The 24,967-nt window shown below is 48.2% G+C and overlaps 1 protein-coding gene across 1 annotated transcript in view; it reads left to right on the forward strand.

Annotated features, from left to right (window-relative positions):
- The window catches only part of SKI (SKI proto-oncogene), a 102,732-nt gene extending 84,308 nt beyond the window's left edge, over positions 1 to 18,424 (forward strand). Inside the window, exons 3-8 of the mRNA XM_036396202.2 lie at positions 6,669 to 6,794; positions 7,258 to 7,373; positions 8,729 to 8,997; positions 9,374 to 9,675; positions 11,515 to 11,745; positions 13,664 to 18,424. Of these exons, the coding sequence (XP_036252095.1) occupies positions 6,669 to 6,794; positions 7,258 to 7,373; positions 8,729 to 8,997; positions 9,374 to 9,675; positions 11,515 to 11,745; positions 13,664 to 13,852 (1,233 nt within the window). The 3' untranslated portion in view covers positions 13,853 to 18,424. The remainder of the gene's footprint in view (positions 1 to 6,668; positions 6,795 to 7,257; positions 7,374 to 8,728; positions 8,998 to 9,373; positions 9,676 to 11,514; positions 11,746 to 13,663) is intronic.
- Positions 18,425 to 24,967: the final 6,543 nt, after the last annotated feature.

The raw sequence follows: 24,967 nt of genomic DNA on the forward strand, positions 1-24,967 counted from the left end.
ATAGTGATTTTGTGAGCAACTACTAAAGGTTCACAGAATTTTGGGACCAAGAGAATGGCTATTAAGAAGTCATTATTTATAGAAGATTTGAAGAGTTATAGATCCATATTTATATCCAAGAGTAATTCCATGTGATAGATGTAGCAGGAGAACAATAAATTAAAAGCATCATTGTAGAGATCAGGGGTTAGACAGCCAGGTGAGCTGGCTGAGCATTTTTTATCAATGCAGGTTCCCAGGTAGAATCTTCATCATGTCCAAGTTCATGGAACTTAGGAAAAAAAGTTCCTAAATTGCAGTGGCCCAAAGAATGCCAGCAGCTTCACCAGTGGGTGAGAATTAGGAGAGATTTGCCTTTTCTCCCTGCATCTGAGACTGAAGTTTGTGGCTCTGGGTGTGCCTGGGAGGTGCTTGCTGGCTTTGCTGGAGCACAGCTTGCTAGAAATGCCTTGTGTTTGCTCCCAAGGAAAAGTGCAATCAGCAGATGTCATCTGGCCTAATTTTTGTGCTAAAGGAATAAAAGGAAAGAAATGTTGAGACAGGAGAGAAAAGGGGTTTTTTTTTTCTTTCTTTTATGCTAGCCAAGAAGCTTTGAAAATGGATGATGACTTATGCCAGGGGCTATGTAGAGTGTTCTAGAAAATAATTTAAATTTGCCTTTACAAAATGAATTCATCAAAGGGTACTTGCAGGACTTTGCTTTAAACTGTCTGAAATAAAACAGCCCAGTCCCTTTCCACTTCTGCTGTTGTAAATTCTGGAGAGGTTTCCATAGAAATTAAAGATTTTTGCACAGGTGTGAGAAAAACTCAGTTCCCAGGTTTTTTAGGTGGACTTCCCAATGCTGCCAACATGACCAAACCATCTCCTCTTCCATCCAGTTCTTCCAGCCCAGCTGGGAAGGTGTTTGCATGGCAAACCAGCCCTGTGCACAGCCAGGGAGGCCACAACACCCCCAGGGCCAGGGAGAGAGGGCAGTGCAGGAGGGATTTTTGCCCAGCTCCTTCCCTGGCTGTGCCTGGCAGGTTTGGGTGGTGGAGATTCCCCCCAGGTCAGCCCTGGGGGACACCCTGGCAGCCAGGGTGTGCTGGGAAGGCAGGAATAGAAAGCAAATACTTCCCATAATCACACATCCCAAAATGACAGGGGAAAAGGAGTCCTTGTGCTTCCACCATAGCAGCAAAAGAAAAAAAAAAAAAAGGGAAGAGATGGAAAGTCTGGATTCCTGCCCAATGAAACCAAAATTGTAAAAAAAAAAAAGAAAGAAAAATAAATGCTCCATACGCTCCCTGGAACTGACACTGCAGTGTGGTAGGTTTTTTCTCTTTTAAATATCTCCAGTAGACAAGCAGTAAATCTTCTTACAGCTCCGTGGCACAGCTTTATTTTTAGCTTTTTTTATTATGGAGACAACCCTCCCCAGCTTTCAATCTGTACCTGCATATATTTATTCCTCTAATCCACGTGAAAGTGCAGTCCCTACAAAGACCTCTAATACCTCATTAATCACTTCTGGACCACGTCACAAAGAGGCTTTGGCAAGAAGTGTTCTGGCCATGGGCAACGTGCTCCTGGAGGCTTAAAGGATGTGGATCAAGGGCCCTTTTCCCACAGGGCAGGAGCCTCCACTGGGCATTTTAAAATTTGATTTTAACTGGAAATTTGAAAGCAGCTGTCAGAGCCCTGTCCCTCGTCCTGTGGTTCAGTCTGTTCTTCTGGAGACTCAGGCCTGTGATTTGTGAGAGCAGCACGTGGAAAATTCCAGGTTCAGCTCCCAGGTGTGGGAATTGTGGTCTCAGTAACCTCCAGAAGCAGATTTGAATCCTTGTCACTGGTCAAGGTACATTCCTTCTGAAATGCCATTTACACAACTGGGGAACTTCTTAATCCCTGTGCCAGCAGGAGCCTGAAAAATGTGTCCTGGGAGGAGTGGCCACTCCGAGCCAGCGCTTCACTGGGCTTAAAATAAAACTCTGCATCCTTCTGTTCCAAGTCGAAGCAGGAGATAAATGTCATGGCACCCTTTCAAAATGGGTCAGTGGTGTTACCCATTTTCTGTCTGCTGCTCGCTGGGTGTGGCTGCTCTGTGCTCACCAAGTGACCCAGGAAAGCCACCTAGAACAGACCCTGGAAATTCTCTTTCTCACTTCCACTTGCATTTCTCACCGTGCCCTTTGTGCAGCAGGAACAGGGCTCACACCCTGCTTGCTCAGATATTTTCTGGAGTTCAGAGCACCACAAAATCCAGAGGTTTGCGCTCCTTGGGGGCACAGGGTGCTCCCTGTTGGCCCAGTGCTGCTGTCTGGCATGTTCAGCCCAGCAGAGCCTGCCTGGCTCTCTGGGTTTCAGCAGCCCAGCCCTGGTGGTTGCTGCCCTGCTGAGAACGCGGCTGAGCCTCTGTGCCCAGGCAGGGACAGGAAGCTCCACCCGGCCTGGGGTGTGACTGAGGGAGCTCCCGGGTGACAATGAGCAGGGCCTGACAGGACCCTGCACGTTTACAGCCCAGGTTGTGTTTTCTCTGCTCATCCCTGCTTTTCCAGCAGAATTGTTTCTGATTTACACCTGCCTTAAGGATACAAAATGGAATTCTGCAGCCTTGCAGTATTTTGCCAATTAATTTCTCAAGAATGCAGATTTCTCTGGGTTGGGATTGCTCAGTAGCTCTGGGGACATGAAATCTTTTATTTCTAAAGATGCCACACGATGTGCCAGGATTCCTGCTGGGCTGGGGCCACATTTCCCATCCCTGTTCTGAAGGAGGGGATGAGGCCAAGGCATGGATTCCTCAGTGGAAGCAGCACAAAGTGCAGTCACACCTGGCTCAGACAAACCTGTGCCACTGCCCTGCTTTACCACATCTCTGTCTTTAACCAGGATTTGGGATTCATTGCCCAACTCAGACCCAGGTTGGGGAGATTTTATCAGCAGAGGGTAGGCGAGGATTTGGAGCATGGGCTGATTTTTGAAGGTACATTTCCCAGCTAAAAATTCACAGGTATGGAGGCCTCCTAAGTGTTTTCCATTTGTTGATGTTTTCATTCTTAACAAGGCAAAAGCAGCCCAGTTTTCAGTACCACATGTTGTGGGTTTGGGGCAGAGTAGCAAAGGGTGAGGAGGGAGCAAAAGCCTTTGCCCAGTCCAGATGTGTGACACTGGGATACAGCAGGGGGAAAAAAGTGAATTATTCAGGAAATGTATTTTGGTAGACACTAGGGCACCAAGAATCATACCTGTGAGCACTCCCACATCTTCAAACAGAAGAGTTTTTCCTGGGCTCATTTTCCATTGCCTTTGTAGCAAAAGGTGCTGTTGAGGTGCCTGACCTGCAGCTGCTGGTTCTGCTCCTGGTGCAGAGCTCCAGGGAAGGTTTGTCTTCCTGAGAAGGAGAGGGTCAAAAATTCTTTCCACTGGTCTCATGGTTTGTTACTGTAATATTTAATTGAAGTAGAAGATTTGATCTGACATGTCAAATGTGGCCCTGGCTGGCTGCAGGCCAAGCTGAGCCGCCTCATTTCGGTTTGCCTTAAAATGGCTGGCAAAGTTCACAGGCCCAAATTTCCCTTTGGAATGCACCTCTGAAAGCTTTTTTTAGTGACTGTATAAATCTTTCTGTATCTATTTTCCCCTGAATTTTGCTTCAGAAACCAACAGACCCGAAGCTTAAGTAAATGTTTCACGTAAGCATTTCTGGGCCCACTTTGTATCCTGCAGTTTCTTCCATCTGTGGATTGGAGAAAATGCTTATTAACAAGTGGCTGTGTCCAGCACAAGGCCCATTTGACAGCAGATTATTAAACTGCCTCCAATGGAAATAAAAATGAATAGGCAATAAGGAAATATTTATTTCAGTCTTCTCGAGTTTTTGTTTGAGTGTTTCATAAATCGTTTATGAAGATGGCAAAAAAGCTCGATTGGATTTTCAGTATTTCTTTTGCAACTTGGTGTGTGTTTCATTATTTGGCACAGAGGAAAAAATGAAATCAAATCATCCCCATTTGAAGCAGTCCCAAGGTTTGCTGGCTGCTGTGGCTGGGCTGAAGTGTCAGAGTGGGGTATTTGGTGCCTGGAATGTGTCCTGCAGTGGGATGTAATGGCTGAGTCACATGGAGAGCAGATCTGGTGCTCAGTGTCTGCCTTGTTCCACATCTGAGTCTCTTCCTGTAGTAGAAACTACTGGAATTGGTGCATTTTTACATTGTTAAACTGAAACCCAAATCCAAGGTGGGTTTTTTAAAGCATCTGCCAAGAGGCAAATCTGCCTTAAACCTGTAATGATCCATGGAATCAGGTGGGACAGGGATTGGAGGAGTGAGCACAGCAGCGCCCAAACCACTGAGTCCCCTGGGGTGCTGCTCCAGCTCTGGGTTCCCAGGAGTGCCCAGGGTGGAGAAGATTCAGGGCAGAAAAACCTCAGCACCTCCTGTCTGCCCCTGTCCATCCTCTGGGGAGCACAGCCCCGTTTTCCCTGTGTACACCCCTCCCTCCTGTGCTGCTTGTTCCCTGCTGCACCCCGTGTTTCCAGCTCAGCACGGGCTCCTGGGCGTGGAACTGGAGCAGCATTTCCCAGGTGTGCTCAGCCCCTCCTGGTCCTGGGGGTCAGCCCTGACCTGAAGGCAGAAGAGAGGGGACAGTGGAGAAGGATTGAGAGAATTCCTTTAAAAATGCAGAGGAGATCATTCTGCTGGAACATCACCCCCAGCCTTTCCAGGGCTGTCCCTGTCCCCACTCCCAGAGCTGGGGGTGCCTGGGGCGCTGCTCTGGGCCCAGCCTGGGGCCTGTCCCGTTCCTGCCTGGACAGAATGTTCAGGACGGACGGACAGACGGACGGACGGACGGGGGAGGGCCGGGTTCCCTGCTGAGTCTTGCCACCTGTTGCCTTTTTCATTCCAAGCCCCCCTTCCTCCCCACCCTGCAGGCTGAGTCCCCTCCCCACACAGCTCCTGTCCCCAGCGGCTCGGGCTGGGATCAGCAGCCCCTTGCCAAATGCCTTTCCCATGCTGTCACTAATTCTGCACAGGCAGCATCTCCCAGAGCAAAAGCAAATCTTTTCCAGTGCATTGTGCTGTGTTTTCTAGAGAAGGGCTCAGGAATGCCCTTTCCTCGTTGGGTCTGAGGGGAGGCCCCGTGCCCTGGCTGGGCAGGAGGCAGCCCTGGGGAAGCCTGAAGCTGTGCCCAGAGAATCTGCTGCAAATCCCATGGAGCTGGAATTTGGCACTGGCACGGGCTAATTTTGTCCTGGGGGTTGCACACACACACCCCCACACCCCTCCCATGTCATCCTCCTTCATCTGCTGTGCATGGAAAGCTGCCCCAGGCTCCCCAGTGCCAGGGAATGCTGTGCTGAGCCCTCCAGGCCTGGCAGGGCAGAGGGGGTGATGCCAGACGGGCTGGCAGGGGCTGCACAATGATCTGCCCTGCTCCCATGGGATCAGCAGGCTCTGCATGGACTGAGGCTGGAACTTCCTCCTCATCAGGGCACTTAAGGGGGTGCAGTTAGAGAGCTCTTGGGTGGAGAGGCCTGAGAAGGGCATTTGGACAATTCTGGAGGTGCTTTTCAGGTAAATCATTTCAATCACAGTGCTCAGGGTTCAGTATCAGCTGGAGAAGGAGCCTCTGAGTTCCCAGCTGAAGGTGCCTTGAGGGGACTGATTTTCAGAGCACATTGGCAAACGAGGTCCTTCCTGTCACTGGGCTCCCAGGATATTGCCAGCCCAGATTCTCCAGACACACCTGGATCAACACTTGTTTGCCCACAAAAATCACGGTGAAGTGAAAGGATGAAACAAATGAATGCAAATATGAGCAATTATTAATGACTGCAGTGTGGTTCTGCCATCCTTCTGGGAGCCAGGCTGGGTGGGAATGGGGAAAGGTGGAGAGTGCAGAACTGCAAAAAGACACAAAAAGGAATGGAAACAGGGGTGGGATGTTTCTTTTATTGTTTCTGGTCATGATGCAGCACAAGGTCCAGAACCTTCTCCCTCCCTGCTGTGAGAGGTGTTTGTACTGGCAGCCCTTCAAGCTGCTATCCCCAGTGCACCAGTTAAACCAGTAGTTACCAATTTTTTTGCAAGCCACGCTGGGACTGTAGGAATTTTATTCCTTCACAGTGTTGAAGGAAAGGGATTTTGCTTGCCAAAGGACTTTCTTATGCTTGAGGATGATTTATGGGCCAAGCTGAGCCACTTGTGGAAAAGGCAAAGCAGCTCTTGGCAGCACCCCCAGAATCCACTGCAGCTGTGGGGTAGTGAAGTCATCGGCATAACAACCGCTGCAAACAGAATAACAAAGTCTGTTCTGTTCTCGTTTAAAATAATCTTTCCAGTTCAGCAACCACATTAAACTTACCTTTCTGCATGCAGAAATCATAAAAGGCTGATAGTTCTCTTCAGCTTGGAGCAGTGTCTCCCTTTGATCAGTGCCCATCACTCCTGTGCCATGCACACTTGACCCGAGTGTCTCCCATGGAGGAGTGAAGTCTGTTATGTCACAGTCTGTGTCTGCCCCTTGTTTGCACTCCTTTGTTTGGCCTTACATTTGAAAAAAGAAGAAAAACATCCAGAGTTTCTTCCTCCTTAATAACAAAATTTGCTTTTGCTTTATAACTCGTTTCTAAGCTGATTGCAAAATGAGGAATCTGACTTTGATTTTTTTGGTCTTTGTTTCAGGTCTCTTCAGATCCTCCTGCTTCCAAAAAGCCCAAAATAGATGACTCTGCTTCCCAATCTCCAGCTTCTTCTGAGAAGGAAAAACAATCCAGTTGGTTACGGTCCTTATCCAGTTCATCTAATAAGGTGATTGTTGAATATTTTGTAATCAAGAGAGATCAAATTGGCACAAAGCATCACTCTACTGAGACCAGAGGAGAAAATGAAGGAAAGAACATGCCCAGGGTTTCTAAATTAGTAACATTTCCATCCTTTTCCTAGTCAGCATTGAGCTACACAGTCCCCCCAGATTCCTTGTCACCCTCCAGTGCTCATTGACCTGGATTGTGCCAGGGAAGTAAGGAATTCCCTTGTGCCTTTGAGGTACAGGAATGCTGCAAGGCTCAGGATTTGTTTGTGGCTCTTTGTGATCCCTCCAAACCGCAGCAAAACCCACGAGGGCCAGCAGAACCCCTGAGCAAGGAAGTCGTGGCCAGTGGGGAGCAGCTGTGGGGGTGACTGAGGGTGCCCTGGGCAGCCCCAGGTCCCCTCTGGGGGGGACTGATGCTTTCAGAGGTTGTGGGGTCACTGGTGTCCTGTGTGTCCCCAGAGCATCGGCTGTGTGCACCCCCGGCAGCGCCTCTCCGCCTTCCGGCCCTGGTCCCCCGCGGTGTCTGCCAGCGAGAAGGAGCTCTCCAGCCACCTGCCCGCCCTCATCCGGGACAGGTAGGGACACAGCACGGGACAGGGGCTGCCAGCTGCCCCTGGGTTTGTCCCCGTGCTCGCTCAGAGCCTTTGCAGCTGCAGGGTTTTGTCTGCAGAAAGGAAACACAAGAAGCGTTGCTGCTTTGTGCGTGAAGGGGTTAAAGGTGGCACCCGCCATCGAAGGGTCAGCTGGAGGCTGCTGGGACACCTGGGGGTGCAGCCAATGTTCAGGATGGGGTCCCTGTCCTGGGCAGGGGTCAGGGAGGTGCAGCCATTGCCAGGCTCCTGTCCCAGCCCAGCTCCATCCTCTCCCCTCGCCACCGTGCCAGGGAGGCCGGGGGGCAGCAGAGATCCCCAGAGCCTCTGTGTGCCCTGGCCCGGGGGTCCTGGCTCCTCAGCCTGTCAGACCTGCCCAGACACCAACCAGGCTCTGCTCTGGGAGAGGAGCAGCCCCGAGTGAGTCACCCACAGCAGGTGGGACCTCGGTGTCCCCTGAGAGCAGAAAGTCCCAGGGCAGTTCCACAGCCCTGGGCCAGACTGGAGCTGTGCACTCTGAAAAAGCTCCGAGCCTGGTTTCTGCCTGAGGGGGATGATTTCTTTGGAAAGTTTGACTTAAGTGACCAGGTGTTTTTAGGGAGTATTATGGAGAACATATTGTGCTGCCCTTATGAATAAGTTTCTTAGAAGCTGTGGGGATTGATTTTTAAAAAAGGAAAATAGAAGGGAAAATGTCTATCAGCATATCCTAATTTTTAAACTAGGTAGGGAGAGAAGTGGTGTAAGTGTCCTTGTCCACCTACAACAGCTCCAGGAGAAATTTTAACTGATACCACATCATGTTATAGGTGCTAAATTGAAGTTACAAAGTCTTTGCTCTACTTTTTGCAAAATTCCATGTATTTGATGTCATGTTAATGCTCCCCTTTAACACCAAGGTTTAACCGAAGGTCTGTTGGTTGTTGTACCTGTGGTTTTACACATGGACACTCAGGTGTGTGTCAGAATCACAGAGGCACAAGGAGATGCTTTTCCACTCCATGGTTTTCCTTAAGGAAGTGCTGGTTTGAGTTTACAAACCTTTTGTGGATAGACACAAATCCAGCTGTGCAGTTGGTTAAAACAACAGTGCCATGAAGAGCAGAGGAAACAGCTTTAGGCCTTTTAGGCTCTGGGAGGTCTCATCTCCTTGGTGCTCCTGGGATGGGATCCCTGGGTTTAATGAGGGCAAAGCACTAAACAGTGCCACGGGCAGGTTCTCAGCTGGTGGAAATCAGTGGGATTCACTGTGGGTGTTTGCAGTGTGACTCTGGAGTGGGAAGCTCTCCAAAGCCAGGACTGTGACCATTTTCTCCTCCTCCTGCCTCCCCCCACACCAGCTTTTACTCCTACAAGAGCTTTGAGAGCGCCGTGGCCCCCAACGTGGCCCTGGCCCCTCCAGCCCAGCAGAAGATGGTGAGCAACCCCCCCTGTGCCACGGTGGTGTCCCGGGGCAGCGAGGCCCTGGGCTCAGGGCAGCCCAGGAAGAGGAAACACGGCCCAGAGCACTCGGCTGTGCCCGAGGCCGCCGCCGCCACCGCGGCCAGCACGGCCCCCGAGGAGGACAAGGAGTCAGAGGCAGAGATTGAAGTAGAAACCAGGGAAGAGTGTAAGTGACGCTTGTGGCTGCCTTTGTTTGGGTTGGGGTTTTTGCAGCGGTTCCTGTGCAGTTTCTGTGGGGTTTAAATGGAATTGTGGAAGCCCAGTGCCTCCATGGTACCTTTGTGACAGGAGGTGCAGTCACAGTTCAAACAAATTGAACTCAGTCCCTTAAGTCAAGGTTGCATTTTCATCATTTTTCAAGTATCAAAGTATAAAATGAGTAGGTTTTTAATTTCCTTTCCTATTTAAAATTGATTATCAAGTGTCTCTGTACAAAAGGGCCTCAGCACATTTTGAGCTGTATAATACATATACGAGCTGTATATAATTATGTCTTAATTATTGACATTTTAAAATTAATTTTCAATGTTTCTTTTTTCCAGTCACCTCCTCCTTATCCTCGCTCTCCTCCCCATCCTTCACCTCCTCCAGCTCTGCCAAGGACATGAGCTCCCCTGGGATGCAGCCCCCAGCCCCTGTCAACAGCTCCTACGAGGTGGCTGCACACCCTGACCCCCACAGCAGCGGGCTGGAGGCTGAGCTGGAGCACCTCAGGCAGGCCCTGGACAGTGGCCTGGACACAAAAGAAGCCAAAGAGAAGTTCCTGCACGAGGTGGTGAAGATGAGGGTGAAGCAGGAGGAGAAGCTGAACGCTGCCCTGCAGGCCAAGCGCAGCCTGCACCAGGTAAGGCTGCCCTGCCCTGCCAGGTACAGCCCAGCAGGGAGCTCTGAAAAAGGAATTGCCTCATTTTTCCCAAATAGCAACAGCCTCTCCTGGGGCTCTGTTTGTAAATCCAGCTGGGAAACCAAAGCACAGGAACCAGTCTTATGTTTTTAAGCTTGCCACCTGTTTTTCCTTGGGTTATAAATCCATGGTTACCAAAATCAACATTTTTTCATTACTGAAAAAATCTTCTAGTCCAGCAGAGTTTATTTTGTTTTCATTTCACTGAACAGGAAACATTTCTGGAGGCTTTAGCTGGAGTTTAAAGGCTCTGTGAGGGAGGGTGTTCCTGGGACACGGCCACAGCTGAACTGAGGGCTTTGTCAGGCATCCCACTGGCCACACTGCCGAGCTTCAGGCAGGGAAGCAGCTCCTTCTTTCTGGAATAAATAAGGAATTCCTGGATGCATCAGTGTGTCCATGGTCAGGCAGGGCTGCAGGGCTCAGTGATGGGGGAACTGGCTTTTATTTGAGATGGGGTAAAAAGAGTGCAGAGAAATAGAAGGAGGAGCCAGCGTGGAAGATTTGTGTGTCCTCTTTGAATATTTGGTGTGGAGCTGTTCCCAAGCTGGGGCTGGAATCCATGGGATGGAGTAAATAAGGGCCTGGTTTGAGACACAAAACCAGCAGTGATGCTCTCTTTTTTAGTTACCCTGAGCAAATGGCTTAATTCCTTTGTGTTCCAGTAAATCTGTGTTTTATTTTATGTATTTAAGAGTAAACATTTATGCATTATATGTGTGTGTGTATGTGTGTGTGTACTTCCAGGGGCTCTATGTGTTTCCAGAGGTTCTGGGTACTTCCAGGGGCTGTGTGTGTATTTCCACAGGCATGGCCAGGCTAACTTCCAGCCTGGCTGGGAAGTGAGATTGTCAAAAGAGTGAATTTCCCATGACCCTGCAGTGCTACTTCACAGCAACCAGGGCTGGAGGGTTTGACTCGGACAGGGAGGAAATGCTGCTTCTGGGGGAAAAAATAGATCTTTAGTTTCTGATTTAACCATTTAGGAAGCATGAGCCACATCTCTGTGCTTGCTGTGAACGAGTATTTTAACAATTTATGGGTTTCTTCCTCTGTACCTTGAAGGTTCCTTATCATTATCACTTCAATTAATGGTTCCCTCATGGATTTGAGATTCCAAGGCAGCAGCTCCCAGCCTGGACAGGGGGAGTGGCAGTTCCCAGAGCAAAATGTGGTTTCCATTCAGCTTCAGGTTTTAGCCTAGAGTTTTCCAGCTCTTGTGACTGAGCAGTCCATGAGCTGGTTGTCAGGAGTCTTGGGGCTCACCCCAGTCACCTACAGCACCCCAGAGCTAGGAAAGACACAGTTTGTGTTCTGTCCTTGTCTTGAGTGGGTTTTGGGTGGGGGCTTGATAAAATGGAGCTGATTTCTGGTGTCCTGTTGAGCTCTGCTGTACACAAAGGACGCTCAGAACTGCACTTTGCACGTTGTGCATCTTCAGAGCCTTCAGCTCCAGCCCAGGCACTGCAGTCGGGTGGTTTGGAACGTGGAGCTGGTGCTGGAGCTCTCTCCAACTGCAGTTCATCTTTATTCAGGCCCAGATGGTCGCAGCTATTCTGCTTGACAAAGCAAAATGGGGCTGTAGCGCTGAGGTTTTTGTTATCCTGGGCTTCGGGGTAGCTGGAGTGCAGGAACTCCACGGGATTTAAAGGAGAAGGGCTCGTGCAGAGTTCAGAGCGGGGTTTAGCCGTGGGCTGCCTCGGTCAGCACCAGCGGGAGGTGGGAATGTGGTTTGGATGGCTTCCCTCGCGCTCACTCCTCACCTGCCTCTGTGTCCAGGAGCTGGAGTTCCTGAGAGTGGCCAAGAAGGAGAAGCTGAGGGAAGCGACAGAGGCCAAGCGCAACCTGCGGAAGGAGATCGAGCGCCTGCGGGCCGAGAACGAGAAGAAGATGAAGGAGGCGAACGAGTCTCGGATCCGGCTGAAGCGGGAGCTGGAGCAGGCGCGGCAGATCCGCGTGTGTGACAAGGGCTGCGAGGCCGGCAGGCTCCGGGCCAAGTACTCAGCACAGGTGAGGCCCTGCGGGGCTGGAGCAGCTCCTCAGCTCCCTCCTGCTGCCCCTGCCAGGCGCTGCTCCCAGCCCTGCTCTGAGCTGGGACAGGCATCCACAGAGGGCAGGAGGGCAGAAAATGGGGCCTGAATTCAACCTCATCCCATGCACCTGCCACAGGTGCCCCTTTAGCTCCCTCAAACATAGCCCTCAAAAGCTTCTGTTTAACAAACTCTAATTTGTGTGCATTTATATGTACTTCAAATACTTTACATAGTTTACCACAGCCCTGAGAAGCTCGTGGCAGAGGGAATTCCAGGAGTGCAGGAGCAGCCTGTGGTGAGACCCAGGTGCTCCTGGAGGTGGGAGCTGCAGGTCCCTGGCGTGGTGGCTTTAAGGGAGGAGGGGAAGAGCAGAAGCCAAGCTCACAATCTCCAGGGCTCTGATAAGGGGAAGGGGAGTGGCCGCCTGCTCCTGCTGAGACACGTCTGGCCAGGAGCAGGAAATGATGTGGGGCTTCCTCTCAGCATCACAGGATGTCTCACTGATAAGGGGTGTCCAGACTAAACAGAGCCTCCCTGGGGCTGCTGCGCTGGGCGTTCCCCCAGGGCCCTGGGGAGCAGCACCAGGGCAGCTGAACACGGCCTGGGCTGGGCTTGGGGGCTCAGGGGTGTCCTGGGGGTGACTCTGTGACACTGGGCATTTTCAGTCTCTTAATGCATTCCCTCCTTTAAGTTTAAAGGCTAATAATCACCTCAAAAAGAACTCAAGTAGCCAATTATTCCTCTTTTTTGAGGCCAGGCCTGGCAGGTTGGCAGTGTCCCCTGCAGCAGCCCCCTGTCACAGCCACCCCTGAGCCCCCAGAGCTGTCCCTGGGCACAGGGCACGTGGCAGCTTCTGTTCTGTGGCTGGCACAGCTGGTAACAAAACTCCTGTGAGTAACTCACTCCCAGGGCTGAATTTTATAAGATGTCATTGTAACTTAAGTTCTTAAGTCTTGAGAAATTTTAAAATAAAGCTTTATACACCCTTGTAGCTACAGCTAGGGGTGCAAGAGGAAGTTGGTCACGTATTATTTTTGAGGAAACCGCAGTTCTCTAGACAGGCTCAGTCTGACAGAAACAGCATCAGGCCAGGGTGGGAGAAGACAAAAGAGTCAGGGTGGAAATGCCTCTGTGTAGGCTTAAGGTATTAAATGCTTAATGCCCATTGAGGAGCTGTGGTTTATGCCTTCCTTTTTCTTACCTTGATACTGAAATCCAAACATGGATGGGGGAGGTTTACCTGCATTTTAGCCCAAAATATTGGAGGTTTCCCTTCCTTGTTAAGTGGCAGTCTTTGCTGACTGCTGACATTTCCTTTCATGCTGGGTGCTGTTTCTGGTATTTGCACCTTCCGGTCCTGGGGGTTTTCTCTGCCTTTTCTGTCAGAAAGTACCAAACAGGGAGGTCAGGGAGCGGGTCAGGTCCTGCTGGGAGCAGAGTGGGGACACTGCAGGGCTTTTATCCATAGCTGGGAAGGCCTGACCCATCAGCAGCCAAGGCCCTTTCTGGTCGCTTCCATTAACAATCGTTGTAAAAGAGCTGAAAGTGAATCCCCTGTGCCAACCTGGGGTTTGCTTTGCTGAGCTGCTGTCACTGCCTGAAGAAATAACAGCCATGCTTGAAGCAGTGACCAGATTCTGTGGCACTAAGGAATTCTTGAACTGTTTCTTAACCTTCCTTTCTGGAGCTGGAGTCACTGGGAATGTTTAGGTTTCAAAGCTAAGCAGGCACTGTACTGCAGCAGGGTATGGAAAAAAGGAACAGGGAATTCCTTCCTCAAGCTTGATAATCCTGTGCCTGGAGTAGACATTGTCTTGCTCCCCTGGCCCTGTGCAAGGTCTGGGGGAGGCCCAGGCTCTGTGTCCCACAGCCCTGTCTGTGTGTCTGTCCCGCAGATCGAGGACCTGCAGGTGAAGCTGCAGCACGCCGAGGCCGACCGGGAGCAGCTCCGCGCCGACCTCCTGCACGAGCGCGAGGCCCGGGAGCACCTGGAGAAGGTGGTCAAGGAACTTCAGGAACAGCTGTGGCCTAAAGCCAGCAGCCAGCCCAGCAGTGAGAGCACCTCGAGCCCCATGGAGAACTGACCCCTCATCCCCAGCACAGGGAGGGAGAGAGTGGGACTGGGAGTGCACGTGTGAGTAGCGGTGTCCTGGCACACACTTTAGGAATATGGATTCTCAGTAGTTGGAAGGCAAATGTTGTTACTCTCTAGAACAGAAGCACTGAATTCCGCCTCTTTTTTTCCCAATCCATATAGCACAACATCTTACTGTGCCTAGAAAACACAAAGTGTTTGTAAACAAAATACTTTTAAGTCCACAGCAAATTTTCTACTGGCAAACTCTAAGCAAAGCAGTGTGGTCCAGCTGAACCCGGAGTCCAAGGTGAGCACGGCAGTGGCTTTGTGTTCTCCTGCCTGTTGGAACATTTTGGAATTTAAAAACAAACCGACTTTTCTTATAAGCTATTTAAAAGAATTCATTACACAGACTTGGTATTAAAAAAAAAATTAACGAGATTTTTATAATGAACCTTTAAAAGCAAAACAAAAAAAAAAAGACAAAAAATAAAAAACCTTCGATGCACAATTTTTAATGACTTTATAGGCTTTGGGATTCTTTGTGCAGAAGCCCCTCTTGGTGATGATGCCATCCATGTCAGGAGCAGTTTTCCAGCCATCTCAGAAGCCATCGCGGTTCCATCCCGTCACGTGGGTGTAGGAGAAGTTCAGAGTGCTTTTCCAAGTTGATTTTTTTCCTTAGAATGAATTATGTCCATTTCCTGCCCTGGACACAGGAAGAAGGGAAGCTGCAGGAGTGTGCAGGGGATGAGGGGAGCAGAAGGGGTTGGGTTGAGAGCCCCAGCCCAGCCCCACAGACCCCCCTGTGTTCAGAGACTTCACCCAGGAGCACGTCAGCCTTGGGAAAAGAAAGAGAGAAAGAAGAAAGGAAGGAAATGGATGATCAGTTGGTAGAGGAACAAAGCAGAGACATCTGTGTGTTGAAGTCATTCTGAAATCTTCAGCTTTCAGTTTTCTGGAAAACTCATCTTGTTGCACCATCTTACCATGAATTCAGTATTTCCCTGCTTCCATTCCGAACTGTCAGTCAGGATTTCTGTGCCCAAGGAGAGTCCAACGTTGCAGTGTCGGATACTACAGAACAGAAAACCAACATTTTTGCTGCTGTGAATAAGCCTACATCTTTTTTTAAAGACTTTTTTTTGTTTTTAAAAAGAGAAATTACTTTAATTTTGGGATCCAAGCCGCGGCCCCGGGATACAATGCAGCAAACCATCACTGCCTTGGGGGTGGTGCTGAGGTTTTTTATATATATTTTTTTTTTTAAACCTGCACTTTGTCAGAATCTTACTCTGCATTTTATTCCCTGTTCCTAAGATGTACATGTCAAGCATTTGAGATTCTGCCCTAACAGCTGTGCAAACCATGAACCCAATCTGCCACCACTGACAGCTCCGTCAGCATCCGTGTAAGCAAAGGAGGATCCAGCAGGTCCAGAGTCCCCAGAGCAGGAATTCCCCCTGTGCTGCTGGTTCAGTTAGAACCTGGTTTTGTGGCTGTGTATGACCCAAGCTGGGGAGCAGCAGAGATGCTCCCAAAAGTGCTTAACGAATAAAGCTGGTGCTTTACTGATCAGGAGAAAATTAATTTTCACCCATAAACACTCACCTCTGACACGCTCAAACAAGTGAAAATGTGATCTGGGGCTGCAGATGTGCCTTCCAGCTCATTTTTCCTCTCAGCATCTTCTCTAGGCGATGCTGACACTTTTTTTACCTTAAAGAATAATAATAATAATAAATTAAAAAAAAAAAAGGAAAAAAAAAGAGAACCCCCTATGCATCATCATACCCAGAGTTATTCTAAAAGAAGAAACATATTTCCAGTAATCTTTATTTGCTTTTGGACATTAATGCAAACTATGTAAGCTTCAAAATTATTTCCCAGTAGACAGAAAGCGGCTTCCAATCCTAAAATTATGGTATTTACTTACAGTACATTAGAGAGATTTTTTTTTTTTTTAAACAAGAGCTGTTTGCTTGAAACCATTATAGTAACCATTATAGTAACTGTGAGCATTAACAAAGACGTTCATATGTATGTTTTAGGTACAAAAAAGAAGAAATAAGAAAGGAGTGGAATTACTGGACAATGTAAAACTGTTGGGAGCAAGAAACAGTCACACCAAGTCAATGACCTGAACCTGTCTGTGGATACAGGGGTTGGCCCTTGTGTGTTTGGGATACTGGAGACTGGCTCTAGGTGCAGCTCTCCTTCTAAAGTGCAATGCAAAAGGAATTTTGATTATGCTTGAGCAGGTTTTGTTTTTGTTTTGTTTTTTTTTTTTAATGTGGGGTTTTATTTTCTTTGTATGTTTTTTTTCTGCGATTATTAAATCATATGCATGGATTAAACTCTGCCATATAGTCATTAATGGGCATTATTACTGTCTTATGTAAAGGGGTTCTTTTGTTATGCAGTATGCAGAAAAATGTTCTCAGCCTTATGATTTCCAGATCTGTATTATCCACTTATTTCTTCAAGGGAAACTAAACAAGTGTAGCTGTAGCTGATCATTTTTGTGCATTTCAAGTCCCTTGTGCTCTGCTTTACTGCCGTGTTGGGAACCACACAGAGAACAGACCCCGCTCCTGTGGCGGCTCATGGAAGCCTGGCTTTGGAAGTTTTGCTTATTTGGGTTTTTCCCCCTGTTCTATGATGGTTTCTCTCCCTTTATAACCCCCAAAAAATAGCAACAATGTCCATGTCCAGCTGTTGTCTGCCAGGAAAAGCCACTCACCTGAGCACATCGTGAGTTTTCTCTCTGTGTCCAGGGAAATGCAGTCACTCCCTGGGTGTGAGGCTCCCACGCTTCTGAAGGAAGGAGATCTGCAGAAAGAAGCAGAACAGTAAAATATTCAGTCAGCACCAAGCAGCCTCAGCTGTGCTGCACAGGTAAAGGGTCTCAGAGCAGAATTACAGCTGGGGCTTTCCCCTCTGCCCCACTCCCAGCACTCCATGCAGGGCCATACCTGCAGTGAACTCACCCCAAAACTCCCTAGGATTTGTCCCTTGGGAGTGAAAAGCCATTTCTATCAATTAACATTTAAAATCATGAAGAGAAATACGGTGCAAGAAGAGCAGGAACAAACCTTCTCCAGCAGCAGCCGCTGCCGGGAGGGGCTGGCAGGGTTGGGGCTGGCTTTAAGCACGGGGCATTTCCTGGCCATGTTTAACAATCGGAGTTGACTCTGCAGGGCAGGGGAGCTGTTTCTGCAGAGTGTGGGGCTGGTTTGGAATCCAGAGCCATCAGCAGCGTCTGCCCCAGCCCCAGGGGCCGATTCTCACCAGGGGCGCTCTGCAGAGCAGCCCCGGCCGTGGGAAGGTGCTCGGAGCTCTGGGGTCATTCCTGTGCCTGCAACACCTCAGTAAAGCTGTGAGAGCCCGGCCCGTGGAATTCCCTCCTTCCTTCCTTCCTTCCCTTCCTTCCTTCCTTCCTTCGTGCAGCCCCCACGCCCTGCTGCATTCCCAGGGCCAGGGGCTGCCCCTCCATCCCCCCATCTTCTGTGCTTTAGTTTCCTTTAAGAAGTTCCAAGGGAGAAGAGGTGTTTCATACAGGCTGTTGACTCTCCCTGTACCTACAAATATATTACTACTTGTATATTCAGTTTAATTACTCCTTGTTTCTATTACTGAACGAAGACTTAACGAAGGGAAAAAAAAAACCAACAGCAATAACATTCATATCTATGGAGCAGCTAACTCTATACATAATATTCTGCTTTTCAAACAGAACTAGCCAATGTAAAAAAACATTAAAAGTAAATTCAACATGTAAATACTTTTTTTCATTTTACACTGTTGTATTATAAGTGTATATGGTGTTTACTTTTTCAAAACTCTTTCTTACCTGGTAGTTGTCTTGTTTTATGAGTTGTGTTTTTAACTGAGAAGAACCTTTGCTGTCTGTTAGGAAAAAAACAAAACAAAATCTTTTTGCAAGTTTTCAATGTGGGTTATAACCTTCTCTCCATCATTTGCATTTTATTTGTCCTTATTTTCACTGTAAAGTATTTTATTACCAAAAGGTTGGTTTTTGTTCCATTCTGCCCTCTCAGCAGTCCATGTGTTTTAGAGAGAAGTTTTTTTGTTGGCTTGGTTGTTGTTTTGGTTTTTTTTGTTTTTTTTTTTTTTTTAATTGAAAGAACTCACAGAAATGACATTTTTTCAATTGAAGAAAAATAAATCTTTACATTTATAATAGCCAATAGCATTTCAGCACATTTTTGTTATCCTGGTCTCTCCTATGCTGCTGCTAATGACAATATTATGACTTACTCTACTATTCTAGAACTATTTTTATGTAAGTAATGTATGCTTTCTTGTTTATAAATGCCTGATTTAAAAAAAAAATAAGAAAAAAGCTTGGCATATTTATCTATTTCGCTGTGTACCTTGATAGTCCTTTTCCACCCCCTTTTCCACATCCCCTCCCCCTGATGCAGATAATATTGTAAAATAAAGGACTTTATGAGATTATGTATGAAAATAGCTATGCTTATATACCACAGTGACTGAATGTACAGTGTATAGACGCATTACCGAAAATAAAATTGTTTGTCCAGAAAAAAATAAAGAGCTCTGGGATGTTTTTGGAGTTCTCTGTGCTTTGCTGAGGTGCTGCTCCCCCTTTCATGATGATCCCACAGCACCTGGTCCCTGATTTCCTGAGGGCCCAGGAAAAGGACCCTCCCTGAGGCATCATTTAGCACAAATCACTGCTAATAAATAATAATATATAATCATTTAAATAATAAATAAATAATAAAAACTTTTAAGCGTGGACACTGCTGGAAGGAGACTGGAATGTAACTGGGATCACAGCATTCCACTGCGTGGGGAAAATCTAACACTGAAACTTCTTTGGAATAGTGAGAATTGTAAGCATGGAGAAGTTTGTTCTAGGTCAAAGAAAAAGAAACACAAGAGGGGAAAATGCAAAAAGCAGGAGATGGAAACATATGTCAGAATAATTCTCTCATGGTTTTCTGAGAAGTGGCTGCAGAATTTCCACAGCTCTGGGACATTTCTGAAATGCCTTTGTAAAGCAGTGGAAAAGCTGGAGAATGAGCGAAGAGCTTAAAAAAATAAATCTCTTCTTATTTGAGACTCACCCAGCTTTCCATGGGGTTGGTTTGTGTCCTAAAGCAGCTCCACATCCTTGGGGAGGGATCCTGTGCCCCATCTCCCACCCACATCCCTGTCCTTCCACCTGCACAGCCCTGCTGGGACTCGGGGTCCTGAAATCAAAGTTCAAATAACATTTCTCCTGCTGTTCCTTCTCGGAGAGACTTGTCAGGGAATTCCTGTTCCAAACTAGATAGCAAACTAGATTTGGCTTGATAAGGCTTGGTACCAGAGGCTGAAATATTCTATTTTCTCTCTCCAAGGACCTCTGAGTGCAACAACACAGATTGGTAAAGCCCAGTCAAGCTGTCCTGTGTTTCTGGGTAAGGGGTAACTAACTGGGTTTGAAATTTCTGGTTCTGCTGACAAAATAACTTCAGTTACTAGGAATGAGACCTGAACCTGCCCAATAGCCAAGTGAGCTGAACTGACTCAAGCTCAAAGTAGCTGAAATAAATAGAAATAGAAATAAAAATCCAATTTCCTGAGGCCTGGAGTAAAAACTTTTCATGATTTACTCAAGAGCTTGTGTTACCCAGCCATCAGAGAACACCACTAAAAACCCAAACTCGGGGTGGCAAATCCAAACCTTGTGTGGGGCACAGCTGAAAGAAAGGGCCACAAAATCCCCCAGATGGGGATGAACAGAGCTCCTCAGTGCTTCCCAGTGTCCTGTGAGCAGCCCCTGATCCCAGCCTGGCAGGTGGAGCTCAGGGAAGCTCAACACACACAGAGCAGGGAGAGGCCTGAGGGATTTTGGGGAGAAAGGAGGAAATTCCTTGTTACTGCTCAAGGGATCCAAACCAGAGCTTTTAGGTGCTCCCACCTTCATTTGCTGAAAAGACATTACAGAAACACATCCTGCAGGGAAGGGATCCAACATTGTGGGGAAATGACAGCAATCTGGGAAGCAGCAGAAGCCCAGGAATGGCAGAGTTAATGGAGATCTGAGCTCCAAGGCACTGTCAGGAGAAGAGCACAGCTCTAATAAAACCCAGCTGTGTGACGTACACAGCACTGGAATTTTTATGAGATGGCTTATGTGCACTTTAAGTATTACCTGACTGCAATGCAAATTCCCACACACTTTTATTTGGGAGGGAAAAAAGTTTCCACAGCTCTCTGGGCTGGCACTGGTTGAGCCCAATTGTTGTGCACAGCATCTGTGGGGTTTCTGGCTCATCCTTTTGGATTTACCTTTGTATTTGTTCCTGTCGAGTCAGCTCCTCAATCTGGAACCCTGAGAATTACATCCTTACTAAACTGCCCCAGAGCCACCCTGGCCCAGCCATCCCAGTCCTCTGGCCCTTCCACCCCTGCTCTTCCACCTCCCATACCCATGCAGTTGAGGAAGACTCCAAGGAACAAGAGGACACCTGCACAGGTCAAAAGCAAATGAGGTTTCACTGCTTCAAAGGTCAAATTTGCTCCAAAATCTCGTTTCTGTAAACACAATGAGGACCATAAACACCATGAGTGACCATGGTTTTGGGAAGGAAGTTTACAAAGAGCCCTTTATAAACCCTGTTTGTAATACATTGTTTTGGGTTGTTCCATGTGCTCAGTTCCAGCCCTGGAACAAGAAATTCCTTTATTGTCTGGTTGTCAAAAAAGGTCATGAAACCCTTCCCTTTATGTGACCAAGAACAGGCACATGAACAGAGCATGAACAGCTCATGAACACAGCCCACGAGTGCCAGCTCAGATGGATTCCCTGTGCAGCATCCCCTGTGCGGTGCCTGCTGGGCCTCCCTGCAGCCCCACTCCTGCTGCTCACGGTCCCCACCAAACACCTCCGTGGCACTGCCGGCTGCAGGGCAGAGTGACCCTGCCCTGAATCCAGCTCCTGCCCTTCCAGCACTGCTTTGCAGAGTAAGTGACCAGTCAGACACAGAGAAGCCCAATTTCCTTCAGCTCCCTTTCCAGCCCACGAGGTGAGTGGAGCAGCAGAGGAAGGCAGGGCACCAAACCTTCCATGTTCCATTTCCTGGCGTGTTAAACTCCCCCACAAACCCTCTGCCCCAAATTCCAGCCCCTCTGCCTGGCAGCAGCTCCCAGCTCAGGATTACACTGCAGTGCCAAAGGATTCAACACACACAGCATTTTTCAGCAATAGAGGTTTCCTAGGCCTGCAATTACTGCATCTTTGCTGATGTCAGCCCTGCTGCTTTCCCTCCAACGCTCTGCATGGAAAATCTGGGGTGGGACTTTGGCTCCACCAAAAAGAGAACACAGGATGGGATTGGGATCGTACATCAGGACTGTGAACAGACACGAGGCTCCCAGCTGGACCTGCTGCTGTGGGCTTGGAGGTTCTGCATGGCAAGTTCTGAGCTCCTTGTGCCCACCCAAGCCCTGCTGCTGCTGGTGGATGCCCAGGAAGTTGCCAGGGAGCAGCAGCGCAGGGCAGCTGCACCAGCCCTGCCCAGCTCTGAGCACAGCACACGCAGCTCCCGTGCAGGGATCCCGTGCTGCTTAATTCAATCTGGCAGATAACACTGGGGAAGGCATTGATTTCCTCCCCTCGCTCCCTCCTTCCCTTCCATCAATTTTCCCAGATAAGCAGCCTGTGGCTCGGGTCCTGCTGGTGACGGATGCCTTGTAATTGCTCTGAATGGATTATCCCCAGACATGGAGCAGGCATTTACAGTGCACAGCTGTAATCAGAAACACTCGCACCCAGGAGAGGGGCTCTGAGGAGCAGACAGCTGCCTCTGGCCTCTGCCTTGTCTCTCTGCTCTTATATTAAGCCTAACTTTATGTATTTGTATTTTTAATACAGTAATGTCCAGGCCATCCACTGAAATCAGGGTCCAGATGGGTTCAGTGCCATCCCGACCCTCAGAACTGATCTCTGCTTCCCAGGCTACAAAGGGAGCCTGAGATTGTCCACCCTGCCCACATCTGTCTAAAGATCTTGCAAATTATTATTTGGCTAAATCAGGATCCACCCATTTGAACGGGTAACATCACCTCAAACTTAGGAAATCCATGCAGACATACTGTGTCCTGGCAATTACTGGCTAAAAGACATTAAATGAGACAGTTCTCACCTCAGTTTATTGCTGCTTTTCTCCCTCTGCCCAGACTAAATTGTCAGCAGTTTGTTTATCAAGATCCCAGTGACTTTCTAATTTGTATGGCTGGGGGGAGAAAACCCATGAATAACTAAGTGTGAGACAGACTGTTACATAGGAACAAAACACGGCAATTTGAGCCACTGAATTTTAATTTTGTGCAATTAACCACAGCAGCCCAGTATCAAGGGGCAGCAGATCCACGACCAAGATGCTTAGGCTGAAAATCTGATCAACATCAAAGTGTTTTGCCCTGCAAACTTTCATTGAGGTCACCTAATGAGTGAAGGAAAGCGGCAGAACAGCACCCAGCAAGGAAAGGCTGATCCTGCCCTGCACTCCCAGTTACTGGAGGCTCTCTCACACTGGGGTTTCCTCCTCCAGCACCGGTTTTCCCCTAGGATCCCTACATTTAACAACAGATCATGGATTGCGCTGGAGGAAGCAGGACTGAGGTGCTCTCATCCCCTTTGCTTTGGTGTTTGTGCCACCCTGGTTTTCACTCTCTGCTCCTGCAGCATCAGTTTGCTCACCCTGTGCAGGACGGGGGCAATGGCAGCTCCACAGGAAAGGTTTTGTGCTCAGTATGAACAGTACAAACTTCACTCCTCCAACCTTTAACCAAAATCCAATCCTACTGTGAAACAAAGTCCATCTAACCCCACGTTCCAGCTCCCTCTGCCATCTGGGAAAGCAACAGGAATTCTTTCCTGGAGCAGTTGATGCCTTGCTGCTGTTTGGTGCTGGAATTGGGAATCCTTCCCTGCACATCCCACCCCTCCGTGGCCAGCACAGCCCTGCAGGGCCTGGCCTGAAGTGAGGCTGATTTTCCAGAACTCCAGGGAGTGAGACCTTAGAATGTTCCACACTGATTTATTAAACGTGCAGAAATCAACTACTCGGGACAAAAGCTTTGTTATAAAAAAGCTTTGTTAAAAACTCACCCAGCACAAAGGCCTTTCCCTTTTCTGCCCCCCAGAAGCAGCCTGCAGGCAGGGGCAGAGGGGACAGTGGCTTTGGGAGCACACGTGCACAGCCTGGCTCGTGCAGCTGGCAGATAATGGGCTGTGCAGGTCACTGGCTCTTGAGCACTGTTATCTCTGTGTAACATACACCTTGTTGTGTCTTACTGCTTAATTACAGCTGATACACAGGCCATAATATTGCTTATCATTAGCCAGAGGATGACAATTACCATTTAAGATTAAACAGCTTGCTTTCTTCAGCCAAGTCTCCATGTGACACTTCCTTGCCCAAGAAAAGATTTGCAGATGCAGAACAAATCCCCAGGCTAATTGGAGACGTGCCCCTCACAAAGAGATGGAATTCTGGAAGCACCATTGCAGGTGAACATCACCAACAGTCACTGCAGGGTTCAGCAGAACCCTGAATTTGAGGTGAAAACTGTTTCAGAGAATTTCTAAAGTCTCTTGGCTTTATCAGGGCTCTTGTTTCTGAAATGGACACAGTGAACAGAGTTGGGAGCAGTTGGAAAGCCTGGGCTATTAAAGGATCAGCAAAAGTGCTGAGGCTGCACAAGCTGAGCTGTCATTAAGTAGCTTCACCCTTTCCACAAAACACAGATGTGTTCCTGTGCACAAACATGGTTTTGTCTTACTGAGCACAGACAACACCAAAACTGCTGGGAAATATTCTGCACTGAAACCCGCCCAGGCCTGAGAGGAGATTTCACTACTGAACACTACAAAAAAAGCAGAAAGACTGAGTGAGAACCACATCCCTGCACTCAGCTGAGCATTTCTGAGATTCCCTCAGAGCAAAGCCTTTCCCTCCACACCATCAATGTGATAACATACACTGGTGATGACTCCTAATGTCACAGGTCAAGGGTTTAAATCTCGTGTCCTGTATTTTGTCAGCTCCCATTTATCCCATCCAGCACAGCACAAGGGTACCGCACATAAATCTTCCAAAAATGTGTTCTGATCTTTCACCTACAGTAGATTAAAAATAGCCTGGAGCAAGAGCTTTTAGCATTTTGTCATAGCAATTTCTCCATCAAGTAAGATGGATCACCAGCTCCACGGGGAAGGAATGAACCCACCCTGAGATCAGAGCATGCAAAAGGCTGAGTTCCACCTCCAAGGAGCAGGAGTTGTGCCTTGGATGGAAATCCCTGGGGAGCTTCCCCTGCTGAGCCCTGTAGCAGCACAGAACATCCAGGGAAGATTTTCTTCCCTCCCTGCACACTTTTCATTTCAGCCTCAAAACAGTTTGGGGAGTTCAGGCAGAAGTCTCAGGTCCTGGTTTGGAATTTGAAATCCTCCAGCATGACTTTGGGCACAACTGCCATTTCAGGGTTTATTTTATTTATTTATTTATTTTATTTATTATCTGCAGACAGGTGCTAATTTTGGCTATCCAATATCATTATTAGAGCTCCAGCCGCTCAAATTTTCTGAAAACCTAAAGGCAGAAAGTGAATAGTGAATGAATACAACAAAACATCTTCCTCTCATAATCCTGCTGAATTCTTCAGTCATTAAGCCTTGTTATTTCTAGGGTCTTGTGGTGATCTTGCAGCAGTGAGATGCACATCACCACCATTAAAGCACAGAACACCTTTTCACTACTTGCACAAGCGAATCTTGACAAAAACCTCTCCTGATCCATTAATGTCTGCTGGGCATTAATGGTTCCCTTTGAAAACCTCAAGACTCAACTGCCTGAAAGTGAATCCACCCTTCTGTTATCAGCTGGTTTGATAAAAGGTCCAGCCCTGCTGCAGCAACTGGGCTTTGCTTGTGTCTTTACCTCCCCACAGCCACAGTTGCCAAAGTGGAATAGATGTCCAAAGGATTTATTCAGGAAACTAAAGCTTGCAAAGCTGCAGCTGCTTCCACATGAATTCAGTGATGCAGAGTTTCCCAGCAGCTCACAGAGACTGCAACATC

The sequence above is a fragment of the Molothrus ater genome, chromosome 23 (assembly GCF_012460135.2).
Source record: "Molothrus ater isolate BHLD 08-10-18 breed brown headed cowbird chromosome 23, BPBGC_Mater_1.1, whole genome shotgun sequence".
NCBI classification, from domain to species: domain Eukaryota; kingdom Metazoa; phylum Chordata; class Aves; order Passeriformes; family Icteridae; genus Molothrus; species Molothrus ater.